The sequence below is a fragment of the Sander lucioperca genome, chromosome 24 (assembly GCF_008315115.2).
Source record: "Sander lucioperca isolate FBNREF2018 chromosome 24, SLUC_FBN_1.2, whole genome shotgun sequence".
Classification (NCBI taxonomy): Eukaryota; Metazoa; Chordata; class Actinopteri; order Perciformes; family Percidae; genus Sander; species Sander lucioperca.
In genome coordinates this window covers 13,352,730-13,378,454 of record NC_050196.1, presented here as the reverse complement: position 1 = coordinate 13,378,454, position 25,725 = coordinate 13,352,730, and the positions used below count along the sequence as shown (strand labels likewise).

Below are 25,725 nucleotides of genomic sequence, written 5' to 3'. Positions count from 1 at the left end.
ACAGGTAGAGAGTCAAAGTGACTTTTCAGGGCCCAACCATCACTTGGCAGCAATCAGCCTGCAGGACAGTGCAGCTCTGTGTGCTGCTAATGACTGTGACCGATGAGCTTTGCCCACTGTTTGTTGAAGTGTGGGAGCAAAACCAACTTCCTAAGTTTACACTGTGGATGCTCACAAAACTGAAATGAAAACTTTTCAGGAAAGTGTAACATATTCTGGATATTCTACAATGTTCGGATAGGTTTGTAGACAAGGGTTTACGAGGATATGAGTGAAAAAGTATTCAGAATCTTGTTAGAGTTATCTTTTGATTACAAATTGGTATTCATTCTTATGAATAATGAAGCAAGAGTATAAGACACTGTATTTAGAGTCTCCTCTGTATGTAACATGACCCTGCAAAATGAGCTGCAATGATACTGAGGGGCAGGAAAACATCCAGGTTTGAGACAGAGAGGGCGTCTGTGATTCTAATGGAGTCATTATGGGAATAACAGCGACACTTATTCCTGATGCATATCAATGAATGGATATCAGTGTCAGGACTGGACTCAAAGACCCACTGTTTGATCTTTCAGTCGGACAGGGCTAAAGAAAAAAAAACAGAGGGAGAAAGGCTGGCGGATTGTTTCAAGCGGTCCATGCCATCCATTCTGATGAGAGGTGGTGGTGGTGGGGTGGGAGGGGGGTCAAAAGAAGTGGATGAGAAGGGAGAAAGAGGTAAAATAGAGCTGATTGTTACAGTAGTTCCTGACCAGCTAGCCAGCAGGAGAACAGAGGGGGCCAGTGTCAGGATACACACAACCACACACTGTACGAACACACACTGTACAACACTCACATATATGTTACCCAGAAAGCTACACACGCGCGCGCGCACACACACACACACACACACACACACACACACACACACACACACACACACACACACACACACTGACACCGTAATGAGCGAGGGGGAGAGCAGCATGTGACTGAATGGTCTCAGTTAAGTAGGTGGACTTGGTGGACTGATCCTGGTTCAGCCACTCTACTGTATGAAAGTCTGCGAGACGTCCTGATCATTTAACTTGCAGATTTTTGTTTTCCCTTCATAACATTGAACAGGCTCTCTGCCAGATTCAGATTTCTTTTGGTGCTTTAAAACTAAAATAGTCTCATTGTTGTGATGTTTCCGCACTTGCAGAGATGCGATGAAGCTGTGATACTACATCATAATGAAAGGGTAGGCCATTTAAAAAGTAAATGGTATTAAACATGAACAGAATAAAATGCACTGGAAAGTCCTGTCCACCAGAATATTATGCAAGAAAAGATAAATCTCTTAAGTCATTAACACGTGCTTGTAAATATTTGGTCTTGAGACTTGGTTCTGATTTACGTCAGACTTGTAATTAAAGCAAAAAACTTCATCATATTTTGTCATGCGCATAATGATGCATAGATACTCCGAAACAGTAGGGAGCGATACAGTCGCTGGTCAGCTAAAATGACACCGGAAACGGCTTCGAATTCATTCGTTGCTTCCTTCAGCTGCGATAAAATATCCGAGCAAGGTGGTAGCAGAAGCCTGTAACGTTACCTAAGTGCATTACTATATCGGTGAAAAATAAAAATGGCCCTTGAATCGCGTATCACACAGGAAGAAATCAAGAAGGAACCAGAGAAGCCCATTGACAGAGAAAAGGTATACAGCGGGGTATTATTTCAAAGCCCGGTTTAACGTTAGCTTGTTTACCATAGGAGCTCTATCGTAAGCTAACCGGGTTGTGCTAGCTCTAGCTAAATGGTAACAGTTTGAGACTGTTTGACTTACTTTCACGACAAACTCTAAACATTATAACACAAGTACAACATAGGTAACGTCAGACCAGTGTTTCTGCTTTGCGTGTTAAGCTACGTGATGCTCTGGTCATCAACAGAAACTAAAAGGAGGTTGTATAGCTAGCTAGTGTTAACGTTACGTTAGCCTCTGCAGCGTGCTAGCGCTAGCGTGCTAGTTAATCGTAAATATCTATTCGTAATAAAACAACGGATAACATTTTGTAGTTTAGTATTTAGCTATATTGCTAACCTTGCAACTTTGATAACATCGTTTGACTTAACATTTCCCGCGTGGACTGAACAATGCCAATGAAACCTACTGGAAAAATATCTAAATGTGTTGTGCTTAACGTTATTGGTAGACAAACAAAACTAGCAAAATACAGTTCAGGTATAGCTAACTAACGTGTTCAGGTAGGTTCGGCATGTATCCAATCCAAAGTAACACCAATTTTTTTCTCATTCTTGCTATAACTTACACTACCGGTCAAAAGTTTGGGGTCACTTAGAAATTTCCATTACAGACAGAATAATTCAATTCAGTTTTATTTATGGTATCAAATCATACAACAGGAAACAACCAAGGCTATTTAATTAAGGCTGAGACACGGTCTCTGACCCCATGGGAGCTATGGAGTATTGTTAAGAAGAAACGTACCTGAAAGGATTCGGAAGACCTTGATGAATTACGCAGAAGCATTTAATTTAAATGTTATTCATAGTATCAAATCATAACGAGTTATCTCGTTGGGTGGTGGGAAAACTTCCTTTTAGGGAGAAACCTCGTCAGACCCAGGCTCTTGGTAGGCGGTGTGATGAACAATGGCAATAATAGTCATAATAAAGATAATGGAACAAGAGCATAGCAGGGCACTGCAGAGCATAGCAGGGTGTAGCAGGGCGCGGAGCAGGACCACCGGGACAGCTGCAGTCATGATTTAGGTGCCACCCTAATCCAAGGAAACATGCTGGGCAAAAGAAACACATAAGGACTCTGGGGAATAAGCTCCCCAGAGCTAGGTTAGTAACCAGCATTTCTGGAACATGGATGCACACAGATGGAATACCAGCTGAGATCAGTTGCATTATTTTTTTTAACCAGGGCAGCAGTTTTCAGATTACATTATGTGCTTACATAATTGCAAAAGGGTTCTTGACTGTTGTAGAAAGAAGTGGCTGATCTTTAATACAATAACTACATTGCCCATTATCAGCAACCATTCATCCAATGTTCCAAAGGCACATTCTGTTTACTAATCTGATATCATACTAATCTGATATCATATTAAAAGGCTAACTGAGAAAACATTGGAGAACCCTTTTGCAATTATGTAAGCACATAATGTAATCTGAAAACTGCTGCCCTGGTTAAAAAACAATGCAACGGATCTCAGCTGGTATTCCGTCTATAATGGAGTGGTATGGAAATTTCTAAGTGACCCCAAACTTTTGACCGGTAGTGTACCTCAGCTCAGTTGTCCCGATGGTTCAAACGCTTTGTGTTTGTGTATTGCTCCCAATAATGACATTGGTAACGTTACATTGGTGACTGTCGTGAGACATTTTGGTGGGATTTGAGATGACACAGGCCACTTTCCACAAGTGTTTCTAATATTCTTTTCTTCTCCATTAATTTGGGGTGGACAAAGCTAGCTAGTACATAAAGTATACTATATGCATTAGGGATGGGCGATATGGAGAAAATCAAATATCACGATATTTTTGACCAAATACCTCTATCGATACCGCAACAATATTGTAGTGTTGACTATTGGTGCTTTCACAAAATATTTACACAATGGGATTTTTGATAAATAATCCTCAAGAATGTGGTTATAATGACTAAGTGGGTAAAGACAAATAATATAACAGTTACAACAGTTTGGTAAGTTCAGAAAATGACATCACTTCACTGTAATGCAGCCTTTAAAACCAGGAAAAGACCACACTTATGCCATATTACGATATCCAAAATCTAAGACGATATCTATTCTCATATCATGATATTGATATAATATCGATATATTGCCCAGCTCTAATATGCATACAGATACTATTTATATTAGTACTATCACGATTTTTAAGCAATTTAAACACCTAAGGATAATAATAGTAGTGTTAATATGTACTGTATATTGGCACTAAAAATGGTGTGTTGTAGTTACTCGGTGTGACCAACAAGGGAACTCCACCACTGTCCAGCTTGACGCAAATAACATTCCATTTATTTCAGGGAAAACTTTCAAAATACGCAGATGTAATCCTTGTTTTTATATTAATTTCCATGTCTGTGTGTAATGGGTTCATGTTTAACAAAATTGTATTATTTGAACCAGTCTATTCCAATTAAAACATTAATAATAATCCAATTTTTTTACCTCTATATTGTTGTGTGCAGCCAGCCATTCGGCAACCTTTACTTTTTCGTTATACCCTAATGTTTGGTGTTTATTTTTGCTGCAGACCTGCCCCCTTCTGCTGCGAGTATTCACCACCAACAGCGGCCGACACCACAGAGCAGATGAATTTGCCCGGGGCAACGTTCCCTCCAGCGAACTGCAGATATACACATGGTGAGATTGCAAACATTTCACTTACCTTTTTGTCATTGAATGTGTCAATCAAGCATTTGCCAATGTTTAAAGATATATTTAAAAGGCAGTAAAAGCTCCTTGTTGAGGTACAATTTCATTTTAATTCACAACAAAGAATTGGAGCAGGTCTCTGATTGTGTGTGTGTGTGTGTGTGTGTGTATGTGTATGTGTATGTGTATGTGTATGTGTATGTGTGTGTGTGTGTGTGTGTGTGTGTGTGTGTTTTCAGGATGGATGCTACTCTGAAGGAGCTGACCAGCCTGGTGAAGGAAGTGTATCCAGAGGCCAGAAAAAAGGGGACCCACTTCAGCTTTGCTATCGTCTATCCAGACCCCAGAGGGAAAGTGTACAGGTTTGTATCACACTACAACAGCAGCACCGGTTGAACTGATGTAGCAGGCCACTTGCCTAATGGTCTATTGAATTTGTGTGCACTGTATATTAAAAAATGTGCCTGTCCCGCCTTACAGGTTGAAAGATATCGGCAACACTATATCCGGCAGGAAGGGTGCAGATGACTCAATGACGTTGCAGTCTCAGCGCTTCCAGATTGGAGACTATCTGGACATAGCTATCACACCACCCAACAGAGCCCCGCCCCTTAACCCACGCATGAGGCCCTTCTGAACATAAACACTGACACATAAACCAACACACATTAACATACGTTTTTGTTTTGTTTATTTTTTTGCATTTCATCATCTTGGGTGGTTTTTGCCTCATTTTATAAAATGTGATGTGTAATAAAGTTGCAATTTTTTCCAAAGTTTGTCTCTTTTAGGTGTAATATACTGTGAGAGGGTATTAGGAATTAAGTCTTAAATTTAAAAAAAAAAAAAGTCGGTCCATTAAACTGCACTTGTGTTGTGAAAAAACCATACTATTTTATCAGATTTTAAGGTGGTCCAGATACCACTAGAATTAGTCAGAATTCCTGGTGACACCTCAGTGATGCTTGAAAATGTTTAGGTTTTTGAAAACATCCAATGCAAAAAATTTGAACTGCACTGGGATCTTTAGGTTGGGAGCTAGTTTAAATACATGTAAGTATCATCACTCCCTTCAATTATGGTTAATTTACAACACTGAAAGGAGTTAAATGCTATTCAAAACTGCCAGAATGTTATGTCTAAGAAATATACAAAATTAAATGTTTTTGAGTACTTGAAGCCAAACAACACCAGTATATCAAAATAGAAGTGGGACAGGCAGGGTCTTAAAATATTGCAGTTGTGGCAATGCTACAGACTCATTGTGTTGTTGGTCAGAAAGGAGAATTTTATTTTGATAGTTATAACAGGAAAATGTAGGATGTCCGGCGGCGCATGCGTAATGCCACATACTGACAGCAAGTAGAGTAAACAGCCAAGCTAGCAAACTGTTAGCTGAAGAAAGCAGCTATTTACACACAAAACTTAGGTTAAGATGTTTCGGAGAAAACTGACAGCGCTAGATTATCACAATCCCAGTGAATTTGACTGCACAGGTAAGACAACTCGTCAATGAGCTCTTGAATATGGTCCGGTGAGTGAACGTTAAACGTGGAGCAGGCTAACGTGTGTGCACAAGTCCTGTTACTGGAGACAACGAAATGCCAAACTATTAATAAAATAGTAGTTCCATGGTGCTTTTTGGCCGACAAACCTGTATGTTAGGACACGAGATAAAGTATTTTACGAGCTTTTTATGCCATAGACCATACAGTCTATGCTTGACGTATTTAACGTTACACAAATTGTTAAAGAAAACGCTCAATGTTTGCCGTTTGTGTCCACAGTATAATTCCTACGTGTTTTACTATCATACTCTATAACTTCAGAATGAACAATTTAGCAAGCAATATATAACAGTCTGAGAATGTAATTTTATGTGAATATGCGCACTTGGATTTCGGGCTAATGGACCTTTTTCACAGCAGACTTGTCATAGTAGGAAAAGCACAGCTGAAATTGATAACCTTAACGATGGCTCAATTCCATCAAGTGTCCCAGTAAGCTATCTCAGTGAGTCAGCATGCACAATACCAGGGCCTCTCCTAAGTGGAATGCAGCCACATCATTAATGGTTTTGAATACACCTGTGCTTGTCCTACGATGACACGTCAACATGTCTGCCGTGAAAAAGGTCTATTGCTGGGCTGTAAATTTAAATTAACCACTGTTAAAGCAGTGAATTGCTAGCTACCCCAGAATTAACCTTATCAGATGATTAGCAAACGAGATGCTCTGCAGCCCCTCATCCTAATCCTACAAAAAGGCCGAGATTGATTCAGCCTGCTTCTATTACACGACTGCAAACTACTGTATGTAGCCATATGTCCATTGGTTTGCAAACGAGTATCTGTCTCCCCTTTCTGCTCAGATGAGACGCAATTTAGGAACTGCATTGTGTGGCTGGAGGACCAGAAGATTCGACATTATAAGATAGAGGACAGGGGAAACCTGAGAAACATCCCGAGCTCAGACTGGCCCAAAGCCTACCAGAAGGTGAGACCACATCTCTGTCCATTGCCAAACTTTGACTTGTGGAAAATGCCATCTTAAAGCAGACATGAATGGTATTATGAATAGGATTTAAATTGTTGTGAAGCTGTTGGCCAGCACTTCCTTCCGTGCATGCTATGTGTTTTGAGTGTCCTTTCCTTTGTGCAGTACCTGCAGGATCTCAACTGTCCGTTTGGAGTTGAGGAGAAGCAGGAGGCTCTAGACTGGTTACTGGGCCTGTCTGTACGATATGAATATGGAGACAATGGTAAGATGGCAGTACGTGTACGTCTGTTGTGATACTGGCAGCAGTGTTTAAGATGACAGTGAAACGTTTATAAAGGATAGCCCTTGCTACAGTGACTGTTGCCTTGGTAGTACTACGCTGTAATACTGATGACCACTAGATGGAGACACTGTTAAAGGAATGTTTTCTAATGATGCCAGCCAGTGGTGGAAAAAGCTTTCAGATCCTTTACTTAAGTAAAAGTACTTATACCACACTGTAAATAAATACTCTGTTACAAGTAAAAGTCCTGCATTGAAAATGTTACTTGAGTAAAATTATGAAAGTATCATCAGGAAATATACTTATTAGTATTTAAAGTAAAAGTACTCAATGCAGAAACATCCTCACCATTTTAGAAACTGGAAACAATCAAAACAGTTCTGTCATTCAACTGTGTTTAGTGGTCTAATCTTTTCAGCTGTGCTTGGTTCATTTATAATAAAACATTGTATTTTATTAAACTACATGTGTTTTGTGTGCAAAAATCTCAATTTGTAAAGTAACTAGTAACTAAAGCAGTCAGATGAATGTAGTGGAGTGGAAAGTACAATATTTCCCTCTGAGATGTAGGGGAGTAGAAGTAGAAAGTGGCATGAAAAGTAAAGACTTAAGTAAAGTACAAGTACCTCAAATCTGTACTTAGTACAGTACTTGGTTACATTCTACCAGTGATGCCAGCTCACCAGTCACAGTCATGCTCTTTTACAGAAATTGTGTCAAAAACCAATAAACAAATGAAGTCAAAATCTTTACATTCCTCTTTGGTTTCTCACTTGACATGCTAATATATTCTCTGTACAATGTCACCAAGTGTTTATATTGGGTATGTTTGGCGGCTCTCTCCTCAGTGGCAAAGTATAAGGACTGTAAGCCGCTGGCAGCCTCCAGCAACAGTGGGGACAAAGCAGTGGACCCTCTCCTCAACCTTGACAGTAAGTAGCAACACTTCTCTGTCTGTCCTGGCACTTTGCTTTGGCACATTCTTTCCTTTCTGATTCCTACGTCTCTCTGTTCAAGGTGAAAGATGAAAGCATCATTTGTTTGTGTTTTTCAGGTAGTTCACCAGATTTCAAAGCAGGAGTGACAGCTCTGGCCAACATCTTAAAGATACAACGACATGACGATTACCTGGTTATGCTCAAGGTGGGAGTGGGCTCAAGTCAAGACATTTTCTCCTGGCTTTTACATTTTTCTTAAATGTCTTAATGACTCAGGCTATTAAGACTGTATATGCCTATTTTTTATTATCCCTATATACTTAATAGTAAATTGTCATACTAATCAGTTTTTTGGTGTTACTCCTGCCAGGCTATTCGTATTCTGATCCAGGACAGACTCTCTCCAGAAGCCGTCACTAAAGCCAGCCAGAATACAGAGGTATTGTAAACTGAAGATCCACATATTTAGTATCAAGAACGATATCTAGAGATTCTTCTATTTACTTGGAGCATTTAAATGAGCAGGCCGCTCATGTATATGTTGCTGTCTTTCTCAGGGTATTCCAGTAGCTTTAGACAAGCACATCTTGGGCTTCGACACTGGAGGTGAGTGCTGCTTTTTTGATGCAAGAAGTACAGGAAGGGCAAATTACAATAACAAAAAACTAGAAAGTAAAAAAAAAAAAAAAATTCTGTAAAAGGATTTTTATTTATCCCTTCAATCATTTTGTGACCGCTTAGATTAATATTGGGACCACTTTGGGGTCCTCCTGACCCCAAGGTTGGAAACCATTGGTCAATCAATGCATTGACATCCGCTCAGACAGGCAGTCCTGTGATCACAGATCTCCCTTAGAGCTGCCGCGGCATGAACACAACTGTCCACTAAAACGTAATCCTCTGTGGAAAAGTAAAATCCATTTCTTCTCAGACGCCACTCTGAATGAAGCGGCCCAGATCCTGCGCCTGCTGCACATCGAGGAGCTGAGGGAGCTCCAGACCAAGATCAACGAGGCCATCGTAGCCGTTCAGGCCATCATAGCCGACCCCAAGACAGACCACCGGCTGGGCAAGGTGGGCAGATGAGAGCGAGGATGAACGGGGACACTAAAGGAAGGCAGGGACTGAACCAAGGGAGTTTTAATTTGATTTTGAGAGGAAAAGCCTGTCTGCGCTGGACATAAATGAGTTTGGATTTTTTCCGTTGTTGCATGAGGTCAGACTGATCCGATCGGGAATTTGGAGTAAATATGAGCAAATGCCAAATTTTCAGATGCTGCTTTTCATTTTTGTACTGCAGCATGAATGAATTTATACCACGTTAAAATAATTTTGAGTGATTAATTAGTATTGTAGACTAATATGTTAAGTCATTATTTCTTCAGACTGAGGTCTAACCTTCAGATTATCTCTTGGCTGCCACAATCTCTCCCGCAGTAGAAATCCACAGAGAAGCTTCGGAGTTATTCCTGGACAGTTATATTTGTATCTTTTGTTTCCAGAGAGTTGTTTTTTGCAAATGGTAGAAAGGGTTATTTTGACACGGTTTACATTGACGCTGTGTGGGAAAATGTATAAATACAGCTGAACAGAGTTTGGCTCCTGTGCTTCTTGTGTGGCAGATGTTTGGTGGCCATTTTCCTGTTAAGAGTCTTAAAGAAGCATCAACCCAGAACACAATTATCTCCAAAAAGTCTGTCAAGTACCAAATCACATTTTATTGTTATAAATATCACATCTTATAAAAAGATAAAGATTTGAAAAGTAGTAGTAAAAATATTTGGCAAAAAAATAAAGAATGTAACGTCCTTCCATCATGTGTGAAATACAGATTAGTAGTGCAGAGAAATATGGCAGGACTGTAGTCGCTGGGATCTGACCGCAGCACACGGGGCTGAGGGAAATAATTATTACAGTAATCTGATTACACTAATCTGATCACAAACTATTTCAGTCACCCAACAATGGCAACGGTTTTCCACTTAGCCTATTTCATGGCATTTTCAAAAAATAAACACACATGTAATGCTACATGTTTTGTTAATTCCATTTCTAATCATGTAATCATGCCGATTATTCAAGCCTTTTGACTTCCATCAGTTAAATTCTTGTAAATCTTTTTCAGTTGTCATGGTGACACTAAGCTTATTTGCTTTTTTGCCTTGGGTTAGATGAGAAGATTTCTACTACTATCATATCTGTAGTATCAATCTTCTCATCAAACTCATCAAGAAGGTGAATAATACCATTTCCCAAACACTAAACTATTCATTTTTCCTGTTTATATTTTTGTACAGAATCCACAGCTAAATAATTTGACTGTATTTAAAAAGCCACTGTGGCCAGCTGCTGACCAAAACGAAATCTGATGCTCAGTTTCACAACAGAACTTTGGCTCAAACAGTTTGAAAGCTCTTCAAGTGATTCTTCTTTGGCTTTAAAGAACAAGAAATGTGCACACGCATACATTTTAAAATCTGATTTCATTGTTCTATAGCTTTAAATCGATTAGAAAAAAAACAACTTGCATACAAAAATACAGTAGAAAAAAAACTAAAAATGAGGTATAAAACAAATTTACAAAACATTTATTTTGGGGTTATATCTTTAAGGTGAGATAATGGGGTCAGGGTGAGTGGAGGGGGTTGTAAATTTGCTCCGACGGTCGATCTGGCAACAGGAAGCCATGTTGCGCCCTACTGAGTTTCCTTTTCGTCTGGGTGACACTGGAGAGGGACCTTTTTAACGTGGTCCTGCCCTCTGATCAGTAATCGCCCCAGAACTTTAGCACCAAAGGACCCTGCAGCTGCCAGTCTGCCGTTAGTGGCTCCCTGAGGCACACAAATCAGAAATGGGAAATAATTAAAATTCACACATATTACATTTCTAGTGGAAGTACAAACCTATTTTTTCTGTTAGTTTATAGCTCCAGCTGGAAATGAAGAGTTAAAAGTCTGATTTTCTCTTCCTGTGTAAGTCCAAATGTGACAGGATGAGAGCTTAAGTGCTGCAGTCGCCTAATGACAGAACACACAGACCCTCCGTCCTGAACAAAGCCCGACACTGTAAAGAGCATCTGTGTGTGTCTGTGTTCATGTATTCAACAATAACAGGTTTTAAGCCTCTTACAACCAGCTCCCAAACCCTTAACAAGTGTGTTTTAGAGCTGTCATCATGGTCAGAATTACACCACACGTCGACCTCTTTGAAGCGAGCGGCTGTTATTTAGTCCGGGGCTTTAGAGTGTGAGAGGACGTGCAGACGTGACACTTACATCAACACACAGCCACCATTCTGACCATTGTGAGAGTCAGATGCACAAACTGAATTGTGCGCGCAGACCTCTACCATGAGCAGATTTTACACTCTCTGCAGATGTGTATAGCTTTGACAATGACATCTGCCAAGGTGCTACTTTAGGGATTATCCTGTTTAGAGGGCTACTTTGTACTTTCAAGGTGTTTAACACAAGGCTTTGAAAGCACTGCAGACATCAACACACCAAACACAAAATACAGGTAGAGGGTCGCACACAGCTGTGTAATCATTGTTCTCTGTCACCACACACACACACACACACACACACACACACACACACACACACACACACACACACACACACACACACACACACACACACACACACACACACACACACACACACACACACACACACACACACACACACACACACACACACACCACACACACACACACACACACACACACACACACACACACACACACACACACACACACACACACACACACACACACACACACACACACACACACACACACACACACACAACACACACACACACACACACACACACACACACACACACACACACACACACACACACACACACACACACACGGTCTAAGCCAGCTGTGTGATGACTGTTTTCTGGGTGCAGGGTGATGAAGCACAAACTTGAATTTCTTCAGACAACAAAGGTTGCATTTACTGGTAATTTACTCTTATTATGCAAACTATTGCAGTTTTTACACATGTATATTTAGCACTCTCATGGTGGTGTGACAGTGTCTTGGTAATATGGTATTTGTCTTGATTCACTTGAAACATTTAAAGATCTCCACACATTTTATGACAAATATTCTGCTTAGAACAATAATTTGTGTCTGATATATTTTTTTTTCCACACAAAAAGTTAAAAAATATATATATTATAAAATTACATCTACTCCCTCATCCTCACTGAAAAATCCAGAATCTATCAATATGTTGTATCTATAATAGTTCAAATTCACACAGACCAATGAGCTCACTGTCTGGTACACCTTGAAGTGTGTGTGTGTGTGTGTGTGTGAGAGAGAGAGAGAGGGCGTTTGGTTGTTATTATACAGAGCCAAAATTACACATCTGAACAGAGTCTGAAGAGTGTGTGTAAGTGACAGAGAGTGATAGTGTCGCCGCTCAAGACCTGTGATTGGTTTGAAGAAATGCCGATAAACCAGTACCCATAAACCAGAGCATTTTCTCCTATCCCGAAATGTTGTGTGGACTAGCCAGACCCTCTGCAGCGCTGTGGAGGAAGGTCTGGCAATTCCCGACTAACTTTTACAACACACATACCTGATAGACAGTGGGTGGTTGCAATGGCGATGCCGTACAGGTGAGAGCGCTGATCAGGCAGGTATTCGTCAGTGATCTGACTGCTGTCTTTGTTCACTGCGATCACTCCATCCCTATGTGTCAGAAGACGGAGAGAGAGACACTTAAGATGGGGAAGGGAGCAAGGCTTCATACTGATCAGCCCATTGATTAGTGATCAGTAATGAATGAACCAAACAAACAGTACGATAGATAAAGACTGCTACCTCCTCCAGTCAGAGTAATAGAAGTGGTTCCTGTAGTAGACCATGCTGAACGGGTAGTTGAGGCTGGGGTGGACCACTCTTCGGCCTGAACCATCCGGGGATACACACTCCAAACGCTTTGTACCTGACGTACAGAGCAAAAGAAAAACATGAATCATTATCTTAAGCATATTGCTTTTTAGATACTAGATATATGCTAGTGTCTTTTTGGGAGAACATTAACTGTAAATAAAAACAAATGATTTTCAAAAACATTTACAGGAGATGGCAGTACTTTTTAGCCGTGTCTTGTCCCCCTTACATTTCAAAATCCTAGTTTTGGAAGATCTGCAGACATGTCACCCAACCCAATCATGTCAGGAGCAGTTGACTGGCGGTCACATTGACAGTGGTAGTAGTAGAAGTAGTGTTTACCTGCGTCGGCCCAGCAGACTTGTCCAGAAGAAGAGTCATACGTGAGAGCGTTTGGCAAACCGATCCCGTCAGACACCACCACCCTGCGGTTCTGACCGTCTACTGACGAACTCTCGATCTTAGGAGCCTCTCGGTTCCAATCTGTCCAGTACAGAGTGCTGCAGAGAGAAAACATCGGGCATTTATGACACTTAAACTCCATTCTGCAAATTATTCAACTGCATTTCACTCACACACACACACACACACACACACACACACACACGGCTCGAGGGACCAGCTGCTGATGTGGTCACGGTCAGGTTACTCTGAGCAACGTGCAACCTTTGACCCCAGCTCTCCCAGTGCATTTTGTTTAATCTGAATACATCAAATACACATTTTTCTAAAACAAACTAGTTACTTCATATTTCTCATGAATGTTTCTGTGATGAATCAACTCATATTTTATTGTTTGCAACATCTCATCACAATCAGCTTACACACGCACACACCATGTGTTTATGAGTCTACGTTAATTCGATGAACGTACGTATGTGTGAGCAGATGTTTGTGTACGAGACATTCATACACATGTACATGCTTTCATAATGTGTGTGCACATCATTTCGGTGTGTCTGCTTCGCTGTGTGTGGCTATGTCTGAGTGTGTATGCGTGTGTGTGTCAGGGCAACAACAAACTCAGAGCACAAGCTTAATCATAAGTTTACTCGTTTGAAGCAGTGATTATCTTTAGGAGTTGGCATTCTGTCAGAACACACACATATACACACATCATATATATATACATACATATATACACACATATATATATATATATATATATATATATATATACACACACATATATATATACACACACGTATGTGTATATATACACACACACGTATATATATATATATATATATATACATACATACACACACACACACTGTTGATAATGTGATTAGTTGCAATGATGAAAAGCAGATGTTATTCTTGGAGAGCTGACTGATGACGGCCTCATACTTTCATTCGTGTGTGTGTGTGTGTCCAGCTTTAATGGCATCAGTAAATCTGGTACAGTTTTCTTGGCTCAGTTTGGTGCAACACTGTCAGAGAAAGCACTAAAAGTCACTTATATGACAGAATTATCAAACATGTGTTACTAAAGGGACACTCCACCCAAACCCTATCGATTTTCCTGCGATCACCAGTCTCATACTGATGAAGTCATGTTTAGATCACCCAGACTCAACAAGAATCCTTTCTGCAAAATTGCTCCAAATACAATCTGCACTTTACTATAATGAATTAGACACAGGCTGTGTTGACTCATAGCCTGTCTAAAGACTCAAATGTGTTTGTCATAGTTGTGCTAATGGGCTGAAAACCATCTGAACCTATCTCTCCAGATATAAAATCACTCTGTATACAGTGAGAGCTGTATCTCATTCTGCTGCAGTGGAGCACCTCCAGGATGTTACACTTGACCGCTAAGAGAGTGTGTGGGTGCTTGTTTTGTTCCTTGCTCGGGGGAAGAGATTTGTACATGTTTGCAAATCCAGACCAAACTGTCCCAGTGGCTTTAGAAGTGGCAGGTTTTGTAAGCTGAATGGCTCAAGTGATTTAAAAAAAAAACTTTAAGCAAGACAAAACCAAAAAAAGACAAGAAAGACAAAAAGAGAAGCTTTACCCGGTGGAAGAGACCACTATGATGGCTCGAGGGTTGACCAAGTCTGTGTCAAACAGCGTCCGTCTCCCACTGCCGTCCAGGTTGGCGCTTTCAATGATGTCAGGGTTTGAGTCGACCCAGAACATCAACCTACGTTTGACATCCACCGCCAGACCCTCTGGACTGACCAGATCTACTCGGAGCAGGGAGACCATACAGAAAATATTGAGATCACATTAAACATGCAACATTCATTATGGAAATGAAGGAGCACAAGTGTGAGTTCTTACTTGTGTTAATGAGTATCTCAGGCTCAGCACCAGTTGCCATTGAAGCTCTGTTGATTGTTCTTGCAGACAAATCTGTCCAATAGACTTGGTTTTCTTTGCAGTCATAGGCTATACCAACAACTATGGAACCCTGGACACACACACATATGAACATAAGCATACACATAATGAGATATGTCAAGATAATTACAGCCACATCAGTGTTGCCCTTTTGCGACTCAGCCCTTTTGTTTATTTCCACATGTCCACATTATGAGGAGTTATGATCTCAGATTAAAAGACGATCTTTGGCATAACGTTGCGTACAACATTAACTAGTTTATAACTAGCTCAACTAGCTTACTTTATGTCGTAGCAGTAGCTAGAGCTGATGTTATTAGCGATGCTGTGTAGATAGCAGTCTGTGGTTTGTTTTCGTTTGTAAGTCTTGTTTTTTTTCAAGCTTTGACAGTCCTTAAAGCTGTGGAAGGTTTATTTTTGGCGTCATTGGCCAAAATGTCCATAATAATCTTCCAGCGTATTGTAATTTAAGTAGTCTGAGAGTAAACTAGACTTCGGCACCTCCTCTTGGCTCTGTTTTTAGGCTTTAGATAAGTTAGCCGTGATGGGGGGTGGGGGGGGTGAGAGAGAGAGAGAGAGAGAGAGAGAGAGAGAGAGAGAGAGAGAGAGAGAGAGAGAGAGATATTTGCTAAAATGCAGCTGCAAGGTGGTCACAAGCAGCAGATGTCCACATACATAACGAGACACATTCCCATTTCTGGTCTAGACAGGAAGTTAAAAGGCAAAACAATGGAGTCAGAGCACTCCCTTGTTGTTAAAACGTTCTATCCTGTTGTAGAGCTAAATTGGCTTTCAAAATGGCTATAAACATCTTTCTAAATAACCAACGAACCACAGGAAGTATCTATGTGCATAAGAACCAACTAACAAGATAGATACCAGAAGTTAAAATGTAGCATGTATTTATATGTTCATCTCTTACATGTAGAGTGAGTAGTGTTTTAGACCGGGTTGCATCTAGTCTGGTCCCGTTGAGAGGCAACGCTCCTATTTTCTGTCCCTGAGCGTACAGCAGTGTGATGTCAGTGTTTGTCGGAGGGGTCACATCTGGGCGGGGCAATGGGCGCACTGTGGGCGGAGCCACTGAGGGAAGGCCTGTGACAAGATTGGATGGGTTAAAAAAATAAATAAAGTTTCAGCCATGACTGGTGGCATTAACACTGGAGCAAAACAGTACAGGGACATGCAATTTTGACCACGTAAACAGACAAAGGTGAAAAGACACTCACATGCAGGTTTGACGACATCATGTGATCGGGTACCAGGAACCTCCCGCCCGTCTTGGTCCACACACCAGCAGTAAGTAGTCTCTCCATAACACTGGACTGGACTGAGAGATAAATCGCTTTCTCAAGACATTTGTCATTAACAACTATTTCAACTAGAGAGTGTGTGTGTGTGTGTGTGTGTGTGTGTGTGTACCTGAATTGTCCATCTGGCTCACACTGAGGCACGTATTGTTGTGCATCTGGTTTTCCACCATAGTGCTCAATTAAACTGGTCCTCCATCGCTCACACACACTCTCAGGGCGCTGGGTTGGAGCAACAGGGACTGAGGGGGACACAAATCAAACAAACCCAACGCAGTTAACGTTTTTTTAAAGTTAAACATAATGCTAAATGGTTGTAAAATTAAAATTTTTAGATCCCGTTCTGTTGTAATTCATCATTATTCAATCATATACTTAGGGTATTTTATAACTCAAGTTTATATCCCAGTGATAGGTGGAGTGCTTGTTTAATAGTGTGAGGAAGCCATGTGTTTCAAGAGGCACACATACATACACACATCTTGCTTTTGGCAATATTGTTTACCTTGTAAAATCTCTTTAATAACTCATTTTATAGGAGAGCTTTAAAACTAAACCTGAAACCACTTTAGGCTTCCACTAATGTTTATACTGGCCTCTTTCTCTCACTCTTCTCGCATTTCTAATGTGAGACTGACTGCAGCTGCTAGACTAATAATGAGATTAGGATAATATTTGAACGGAGGGTGAGAAGAGAATAGCTCTACAGTGAGAGATCAGAGAGGTTAAGAGAGAAGATAACTAACTAAACAATTAAACTGATGTCTCAGTGAGTTTTTCCAGCAGGATTTATTGTAGTGGCGGTTAGCATGCTGCAATCCAGTCTTATGAATCATTTGGTTTTACTTCTATTTGCTGTTTAACCACATGACCAACTGAACGTAGTGATTCATGTGTCTCTGACGTCCCCCAGAAATCAACAGCATGTGGATTCGCCACTAAATCATTGATATTTCAATCCTTAGGCTGACTTACTGTGTTGGCAATGAGTTGTATTACTTATGTGGGCACACACATTTGTGGGTGTTTGACGCCTGCATCACATAAAGTTCTAAATTGGGTACACATGTAATTCAAGAATCCAACTAAAATTGTCAAATTATGGGGTTACACCCACACAAATAATGTTTGTCTTAACTCCGGGTTTGGACCAGAGGATATGGATCCCAAACTTAAAATGAGCAGGAAATGCCCCTTGCCTCCCTCATCATGAACTATTACAGAGGAATCCCTGTGCAGTGGCCAGCATAAAAGACTGTGGTTGTACTGCACAGCTTCCAGGTGTAGATGAGTGCAACTGAATACCAGGCAAAGTAGTAATTAAACAAAGTTAAGAGTTCACATTAGTTAGGTTTTAGGCTGAGCAAGCGTACACATCTACAAGCATGTCTTTCTGTCTGTCTGTGGGTGTAACACTGTTTTGTCACTCAGCTGGTCAGGCAGCCCGTCTTGTTTGGGTTTGGTTGCCTGGCAACAGCCGTGCTCATCTTACCACGAAATGACCACTTCAGATGTTTGGATTGTCATAAATGGAATTTATAGCAAGAACTGAATTTATAGAGCGGCCTCTGTGTGTACATTAGAGTGTGAGGGCGAGAGAGGATCACAGGGTTAGAAAGAGAGAGGGGCAAACAACTGATGATTTTTTTTTTCAGTTTAAATTGTTAATTGCCATATAGACATTACTTGTTAGAATTATTATTAGGATCAAAATAATTGAACGATTTATACTGCCTCACAGCTATCGAAATAATTGTTATATACGGTATGTAAAGTTCATAGAGGTGCCTTCTTGTTCTAAAGCTCTTGCCCAGGTGTGATCACTGTCTTTATTAACGGAATAATTCTTAGTTAGATGAGAAGATCACTACCTTCTCATCTACCTCTCGGCAAAAAAGGATATAAGCGAATTTCCCAAAATGTCAAAATTATTCTATTAATCTGAATTGTATGACGCTTGGATGCACAAATCCTTGGCTGAATGACTATTTGTGAGACTCAAAGTGTCTCAAGCAGTGATAACCATCTCACCTGGTCTGTCACAGTCTACAGACGGTGCACCAGGCCGAGTCCTGGTTCCTGCTCTCTCCTGTCCCCTTCCATCCACACACCAACAATGTCCAGTGGAACCATGGCACTGAAATACATAACAATTAAAAGCAACAATAACCATTATAATAATAGTAAGAAGAAGAACAAAAACAAGAGAAACACACACACACACACAAAAACCTGTCTGTTTGCTGAGAAAGAGACATAGTTGTACCTGTCGAGGTAGGTATTGTCCTTCTGCATCACACTGGGGTAGGTAGGCTCCAACTATAGGATATCCCTCTGGACTGGTGGTCTGGACTCTGTCTCTGTGGTGCTCACAGTGAGTTTTAGGGCGCTCTGGTTCATCTGGATAAAAAAATATCAAATCTACATGAGTTATTAAGAAACACATTTGTTCTTGGCAAATATATAGAGTGAGTCATTATGGTTTAATGAGCATCTTTCACAGACTAGTCTCAACTTGGCTGGTCATGTCTCCTTTGCTGTCAAGTTACCTTATCCAGTCCCACCAACTCTTTGCAGATGACATTGAACTTTCATTAGGTGGATGCTGGAGTCGGTGCATGTCAAGCTGTCTCCTCATCACCTTAACTTAGCTGGAAGAAAACTATACTCTTTCTTGGTAATCCTGACCTCTGACTGCGAAAGAACCAAAGAATTCTGCACTCTGTCAATTATTTGTATTTACTTTATTTACAACTTTTCAGTTAGTCACAGTTTTTGATTCAATCCATCTTCAATACACTCAAGAATTTAATTAATCCTGACCTCTGAAAATAATAGTGACTCCTGAATGGTTATTTTGGTACAATCCCTGACAACCATCTGGCATGCATCATGGACATTTCTTGTTCTGTGGGTCTGCAATCTACAACATTTGGCTTGTTCAAGCCCCTCTCGTGTGCTGTATAAACTGTATTCTATAAATCCCGATAAAGGATTCTTGTACCAGTAATCCAGCATGCTGCAGCATATTTGTGTCTAACTCCTTCACTCGGACCTCCTGCTTATTGGTTGAGATGTTAAAACAACCTTGTTATATCCACTGTAACACTCATATATTAAGACATTTATTCTTTTGGCAGGATAGAACTGCAGTCTCACCTGGTCTGTCACAGTCTTTGGGTTGTGTACCATGTAGAGTCCTGGTTCCGGTTCGCTCTTGTCCCCTTTTGTCCACACACCAACAATGTCCAGTGGAGCTGTGGCACTAACATAAAGATGAAAGAATATTTAGGTATTTTGTCTATAATTAGTTTCTTTTATTAGTAATTAGTTTCAAGTTAGTCAAAGTAATATTAAATCATGGTAAAAACAATGAAATGGGTATGTTATTCAATGCTAACCTGCAGTGGTAGGTACTGTCCATCAGCATCACATTGGGGCACATAAGCTCCAACTATGGGATAGCCCTCTGGGCTGATAGTCTGAGCTCTGTGTCTGTGGTGTTCACAGTGAGTTTTAGGACGCTCTGGTTCATCTGGAAAACATTTACAAGTTTCCAAAAGTTGTTAACACAAAAAAATCTAGCAAATCTCAAATTGCAGGTCTGGGCGATATCACCTAAAATCCACATCAGCCATGGTGAGTTATTATGTTTTACTGAGTCAACATGTCAGTAATGTTTCACAAACTAGCCTTTTGGACCTCAATCTGCCTCGTTTAAGAGGACGACCACCAAGACTGCACCCCTTGCTGTCCTTCTCCTGACCCACTATGCTGATGACAATCAACTATCCAGATGACCTCTGAAAGACTTCCCCATGCTCTTTGATGGTATCATGATGACTCCTTCATAGACTGCTGTCTTCTGACGTACCCTGAATACGTGGCATTCATTACAGCCCTTTTTTCGTTCTATAGGTCTACACTGTGCAACATTTGACTCTGCTCAGATGCTTGTTTAAGCTCTCCTCATATCCTGTATAAACAATTATAAATCCCCATGGCTGGGCTCCTATCCTAAGTGTTTTCGTCAACCCCTACAACTCCTCTAGAATGCTGCAGAATATTTGTGTCTAACTTCCAAAAAGTATATGTTATCATCGTGAACCTTCACTCTGGCCTCCTGCTTCTTAGTTAAGATCATTATGTTTTGATCAATATGAACGCGTCTTTGCAGTCTCACCTGGTCTGTCACAGTCTTTGCGTTGTGTTCCAGGCGGAGTCCTGGTTCCGGCTCTCTCCTGTCCCCTACTGTCCACACACCAACAATGTCCAGTGGAGCCATGACACTGAAGCAATAGTGGAAGATCTGTTAGGCATTATGTCTACAATTCTATTCAAGTCCCACCACACAATGTCAAAAGATGTATACCTGCAGTGGTGTGTACTGTCCATTAGCATCACACTGGGGTACATAGGCTCCAACTATAGAATATCCCTCTGGACTGGTGGTCTGTACACTGTCTCTGTGGTGCTCACAGTGAGTTTTAGGACGCTCTGGTTCAACTGGATAAGAAAGATTGATACACGAGTCATTAGGAAACAAGGGTGGTACTGGCAAAACAGGTGAGTTATTATGTTTTCTCATATACTTTCTGTTTCTCCTAAGCTACAATAATTAGAAAATACCAATTCAACACATCTTCAACACAAATATCGTTGAAATAAGGTTTTTAAGATTATATGACCTAATGATTTGCTTTTGCTGATGGACTAACTCTTTCCTCAGTTCCTGTCCTCTTACACCTTTTACAAGCCTTTCTTTAAAAGGTTTTTGAGAAGTTCAGGACATACTGTCTTCTAACTGACTGGTACTGCACTTACTGAGGTCTGTGCATGGAGTGTCTGTTTTTTACCACACATCCTCTGCAGTGGGCTACCACATGGTTCAGTACTGAACTCACTACTATTCCTTACCACACTAGACCCTTCGGCTCTTTTGGGACAATCCATAAACCGTCCTGCTACTGCTGCTATTAGCTTGTTCAAGATCTACTCGTAACCTACATAGACTACTGAAACTCCCTTCGGAATGGGCTCCTAAAGTATTCACTTGAGTCCCTGAAGCTCATTCTGAAACCTGCACAATGCTTGATTTTACCTGCCTATAAACATCCATCCCCTTCATTCCTGCTTCCCATTTAGCTAAGACCCAATGCTTGAATGTATCTATGCAACTATTCTTTGGCAGCTAGAAACAACAGTCTCACCTGGTCTATCACAGTCTACAGCTGATTCACCAGGCGGAGTCCTGGTTCCGGCTCTCTCCTGTCCCCTACTGTCCACACACCAACAATGGCCAGTGGAGCCATGACACTGAAAAACACAATAACCAACCATTATTAGACATCTAACGCTGTATGACAGAGCAAAGACGTTATGTCTCTATACATTAAGGCCAGATTGTACCTGTTGGGATGTGTATTGTCCATTTGAATCACACTGAGGTACGAACACTCCTCGTATAGGATATCCCTCTGGACTGGTAGTCTGTACACTGTCTCTGTGCTGCTCACAGTAGGTTTTAGGACGCTCTGGTTCAACTGAGGATTTCAGATTCAAATTTCACAAGAGAGCCTTAATTCCATTGAGCATACACTCCTCACTTCAGCCATACTTCATGGTATTTTATGTTTGAGCATGAAGGAGGACACAAAGAGAACAGACCATTTTCTTTACCTGGTTTGTCACAGTCTACAGACGGTGTACCAGGTGGAGTCCTGGTTCCAGCTCTCTCCTGTCCCCTACCATCCACACACCAACAATGGCCAGTGGAGCCATGACACTGAAAAACACAATAACCAACCATTATTAGACATAATTCGCTGTATGACAGAGCAAAGACATTATGTCTCTATACATTAAGGCCAGATTGTACCTGTTGGGATGTGTATTGTCCATTTGAATCACACTGAGGTACGAACACTCCAACTATAGGATATCCCTCTGGACTGGTAGTCTGTACACTGTCTCTGTGCTGCTCACAGTAGGTTTTAGGACGCTCTGGTTCATCTGAGGATTTCAGATTCAAATTTCACAAGAGAGCCTTAATTCCAGTGAGCCATACTTCAGTGTATTTTATGTTTGAGCATGAAGGAGGACACAAAGAGAACAGACCCTTTTCTTTACCTGGTTTGTCACAGTCTACAGACGGTGTACCAGGTGAAGTCCTGGTTCCAGCTCTCTCCTGTCCCCTACCATCCACACACCAGCAATGGCCAGTGGAGCCATGACACTGGAGCAATAGCAATTGGTATCAAAATGATGGTTATATTTCCTACTTAAAGTTGCATGAAATTCATAAATTAAACTGGATCTGTCACCAGATGCTAACCTGCAAAGATGTGTACTGTCCATCTGCATCACACTGGGGTACATAGGCTCCAACTATAGAATATCCCTCTGGACTGGTAGTCTGTACACTGTCTCTGTGCTGCTCACAGTAGGTTTTAGGACGCTCTGGTTCATCTGAGGATTTCAGATTCAAATTTCACAAGAGAGCCTTAATTCCAGTGAGCCATACTTCAGTGTATTTTATGTTTGAGCATGAAGGAGGACACAAAGAGAACAGACCCTTTTCTTTACCTGGTTTGTCACAGTCTACAGATGGTGTACCAGGTGAAGTCCTGGTTCCAGCTCTCTCCTGTCCCCTACCATCCACACACCAGCAATGGCCAGTGGAGCCATGACACTGGAGCAATAGCAATTGGTATCAAAATGATGGTTATATTTCCTACTTAAAGTTGCATGAAATTCATAAATTAAACTGGATCTGTCACCAGATGCTAACCTGCAAAGATGTGTACTGTCCATCTGCATCACACTGGGGTACATAGGCTCCAACTATAGAATATCCCTCTGGACTGGTAGTCTGTACACTGTCTCTGTGCTGCTCACAGTAGGTTTTAGGACGCTCTGGTTCATCTGAGGATTTCAGATTCAAATTTCACAAGAGAGCCTTAATTCCAGTGAGCCATACTTCAGTGTATTTTATGTTTGAGCATGAAGGAGGACACAAAGAGAACAGACCCTTTTCTTTACCTGGTTTGTCACAGTCTACAGATGGTGTACCAGGTGAAGTCCTGGTTCCAGCTCTCTCCTGTCCCCTACCATCCACACACCAGCAATGGCCAGTGGAGCCATGACACTGGAGCAATAGCAATTGGTATCAAAATGATGGTTATATTTCCTACTTAAAGTTGCATGAAATTCATAAATTAAACTGGATCTGTCACCAGATGCTAACCTGCAAAGATGTGTACTGTCCATCTGCATCACACTGGGGTACATAGGCTCCAACTATAGAATATCCCTCTGGGCTGGTGGTCTGAGCTCTTTCTCTGTGGTGCTCACAGTGAGTTTTAGGACGCACTGGTTCATCTGGGGAGATAAAGATGGACAATAACAGGATCATATGTATATTCTTTTTGAGCGTGTGAAATAGAAGAACTCTCCTATTATTCCAAAATGTATTGGTAGGCATTCAAATACATTGAGTAATACTAGACAACAATAAGAAGTTATTAATGTTTTTTGATGCTGTAAAAAGTTAAGAATAAAAACATTTTTTAATCAAACCAATTTAATCAAAGTAACCGCTAACTATTATTAAGTTTTAGAGTGCATAGTCAGTCCTCTATTTAAATGTTAATCATGAACAACAAATCCACAAATTACCACATTTTTACAAATGCAGTACAAATATACAAATACAAATTTTAATGCATGTGGAAATAATCTTTTCAAAGTATAATTTTCTATTATAATTACATTATCCGTTACTGCATAGGCTACTACTTAAGGTTAATGCTGGATGTTTGGACTGGGTTGTGTTTGTGTAAAGACCTACAAATGTACTTAAGGCACATTTTAAAAGGGATGACTGGGGCAGTGTTTATTTTCTCACTGACAGCTCATAGTTAAAAAGGGCTGAAGATCATAAAATCCATTTAGCCGGTATATAGCTGTCAACTTTCAGTTAAAAAAAGAAAAAAATAACAGTTGCAGTTATTTAATCTTTGCCGATTGCAACAATATATATACGGAATTGACTTTTTCTCGTGTTTTTTTAGCTTCATCTTACTGATTGAGTATGCCGTCTTATATGTTCAACTTCCCACCACACAGCCTTGCAGTGATATCACCTGTTTTTCTAAGGCTTGGCATTCCAAGGCTATGACCCAATGACCTCAATAGTTCACCACTTACAAGGTTAGACATACACTCACGTAAAACGTGCTGTCTGTTTGACTTGTCATTGAGTTGAGGAATTAGTGGGTTCACAGGTCAATGTTTAGCAAGAAAGCCTTGGAGAGCCGTGACATAATACACCTGCTGACGCTGGTACTGTTACTGCAGATAACAACACAGCTTTAAGCACTCATGGGTAGCTGAATAGAAGGAGAGGTCTGTCTTAGGGATGTAACAATACATCATGGATTGGTTAAAAATTGCTATAAATGTGTAAAGATTACACCCTATTGAGATAAAAAATGAATCGCAAAGCAATTTTTAAACAGCCTCGGGCATAATCTGCTTTTGATTTCACTTGTTTGACTTCATACGTCACTACATGTTCTTAGTTGATTTATTTGAAGAGACTTTTTCTGTTTATTTAGTTATTTTGATGTTAGGATTTGTTTTAAAAATCTAATTATTGATTTTTTATTTAATGTTTGTTTTTTTATTTAATTTTTGTTATTTAAGATAACTGACAGATAATTTCAGTTGCACTTTTGATAAGAGGACATACGTTGTTTCGCACAGTTCATATAAATAAAGGAATAGTTTTCAGTCATTTGTCTGCAGCTCATTCTATTATACAAATCGTGAGAAAATCGTATCGAATCATGAGTTGAGTGCATTGTTACATCTCTAGTCTGTCTATTCATGTACATTTTTCTTCCTCACCTGGTTTGTCACAGTCTGTTCGTGGTGCACCAGGTGATGTCCTGGTTCCTGCTCTTTCTTGTCCCCTACTGTCCACACACCAGCAATGTCCAGTAGAGCTATGGCACTGA

At 40.6% G+C, this 25,725-nt stretch overlaps 3 protein-coding genes across 22 annotated transcripts in view; 2 read left to right on the top strand and 1 right to left on the bottom strand.

The window, feature by feature from the left end:
• Positions 1-1,450: 1,450 nt before the first annotated feature.
• Positions 1,451-5,191, top strand: sap18 (Sin3A-associated protein). Its single transcript, XM_031291932.2, has 4 exons — positions 1,451-1,690; positions 4,291-4,400; positions 4,652-4,774; positions 4,893-5,191. Exons 1-4 carry the CDS (start codon positions 1,619-1,621, stop codon positions 5,047-5,049), a joined length of 462 nt encoding a protein of 153 aa, XP_031147792.1. The 5' UTR covers positions 1,451-1,618; the 3' UTR covers positions 5,050-5,191.
• A 511-nt stretch (positions 5,192-5,702) lies between these two features.
• rtraf (RNA transcription, translation and transport factor) lies at positions 5,703-9,725 on the top strand. Its single transcript, XM_031291927.2, has 8 exons — positions 5,703-5,908; positions 6,784-6,908; positions 7,074-7,173; positions 8,043-8,126; positions 8,249-8,337; positions 8,503-8,571; positions 8,690-8,738; positions 9,064-9,725. The coding sequence occupies exons 1-8, from the start codon at positions 5,848-5,850 to the stop codon at positions 9,216-9,218; spliced, it is 732 nt and encodes a 243-aa protein (XP_031147787.1). The 5' UTR covers positions 5,703-5,847; the 3' UTR covers positions 9,219-9,725.
• A 105-nt stretch (positions 9,726-9,830) lies between these two features.
• nid2a (nidogen 2a (osteonidogen)) overlaps positions 9,831-25,725 on the bottom strand; it is a 45,791-nt gene continuing 29,896 nt past the window's right edge. For 6 of the 20 annotated variants that reach the window (XM_031291847.2, XM_035998567.1, XM_035998573.1 and 3 more), the window contains 26 exons: positions 25,616-25,721; positions 23,952-24,085; positions 23,747-23,852; positions 23,496-23,629; positions 23,291-23,396; positions 23,040-23,173; positions 22,835-22,940; positions 22,584-22,717; positions 22,385-22,490; positions 22,115-22,248; positions 21,916-22,021; positions 21,078-21,211; positions 20,889-20,994; positions 20,107-20,240; positions 19,865-19,970; positions 18,972-19,105; positions 18,737-18,842; positions 16,818-16,947; positions 16,625-16,725; positions 16,318-16,490; positions 15,336-15,465; positions 15,067-15,238; positions 13,392-13,549; positions 12,978-13,101; positions 12,733-12,845; positions 9,831-10,963 (listed from right to left, as the gene is read on the bottom strand). In XM_031291847.2, coding sequence (XP_031147707.1) covers positions 10,953-10,963; positions 12,733-12,845; positions 12,978-13,101; positions 13,392-13,549; positions 15,067-15,238; positions 15,336-15,465; positions 16,318-16,490; positions 16,625-16,725; positions 16,818-16,947; positions 18,737-18,842; positions 18,972-19,105; positions 19,865-19,970; positions 20,107-20,240; positions 20,889-20,994; positions 21,078-21,211; positions 21,916-22,021; positions 22,115-22,248; positions 22,385-22,490; positions 22,584-22,717; positions 22,835-22,940; positions 23,040-23,173; positions 23,291-23,396; positions 23,496-23,629; positions 23,747-23,852; positions 23,952-24,085; positions 25,616-25,721 — 3,138 coding nt within the window. In that variant the 3' untranslated portion in view covers positions 9,831-10,952. The remainder of the gene's footprint in view (positions 10,964-12,732; positions 12,846-12,977; positions 13,102-13,391; positions 13,550-15,066; positions 15,239-15,335; positions 15,466-16,317; positions 16,491-16,624; positions 16,726-16,817; positions 16,948-18,736; positions 18,843-18,971; positions 19,106-19,864; positions 19,971-20,106; positions 20,241-20,888; positions 20,995-21,077; positions 21,212-21,915; positions 22,022-22,114; positions 22,249-22,384; positions 22,491-22,583; positions 22,718-22,834; positions 22,941-23,039; positions 23,174-23,290; positions 23,397-23,495; positions 23,630-23,746; positions 23,853-23,951; positions 24,086-25,615; positions 25,722-25,725) is intronic. The other 14 variants (XM_035998578.1, XM_035998583.1, XM_035998580.1 and 11 more) reach the window with 13 other exon arrangements.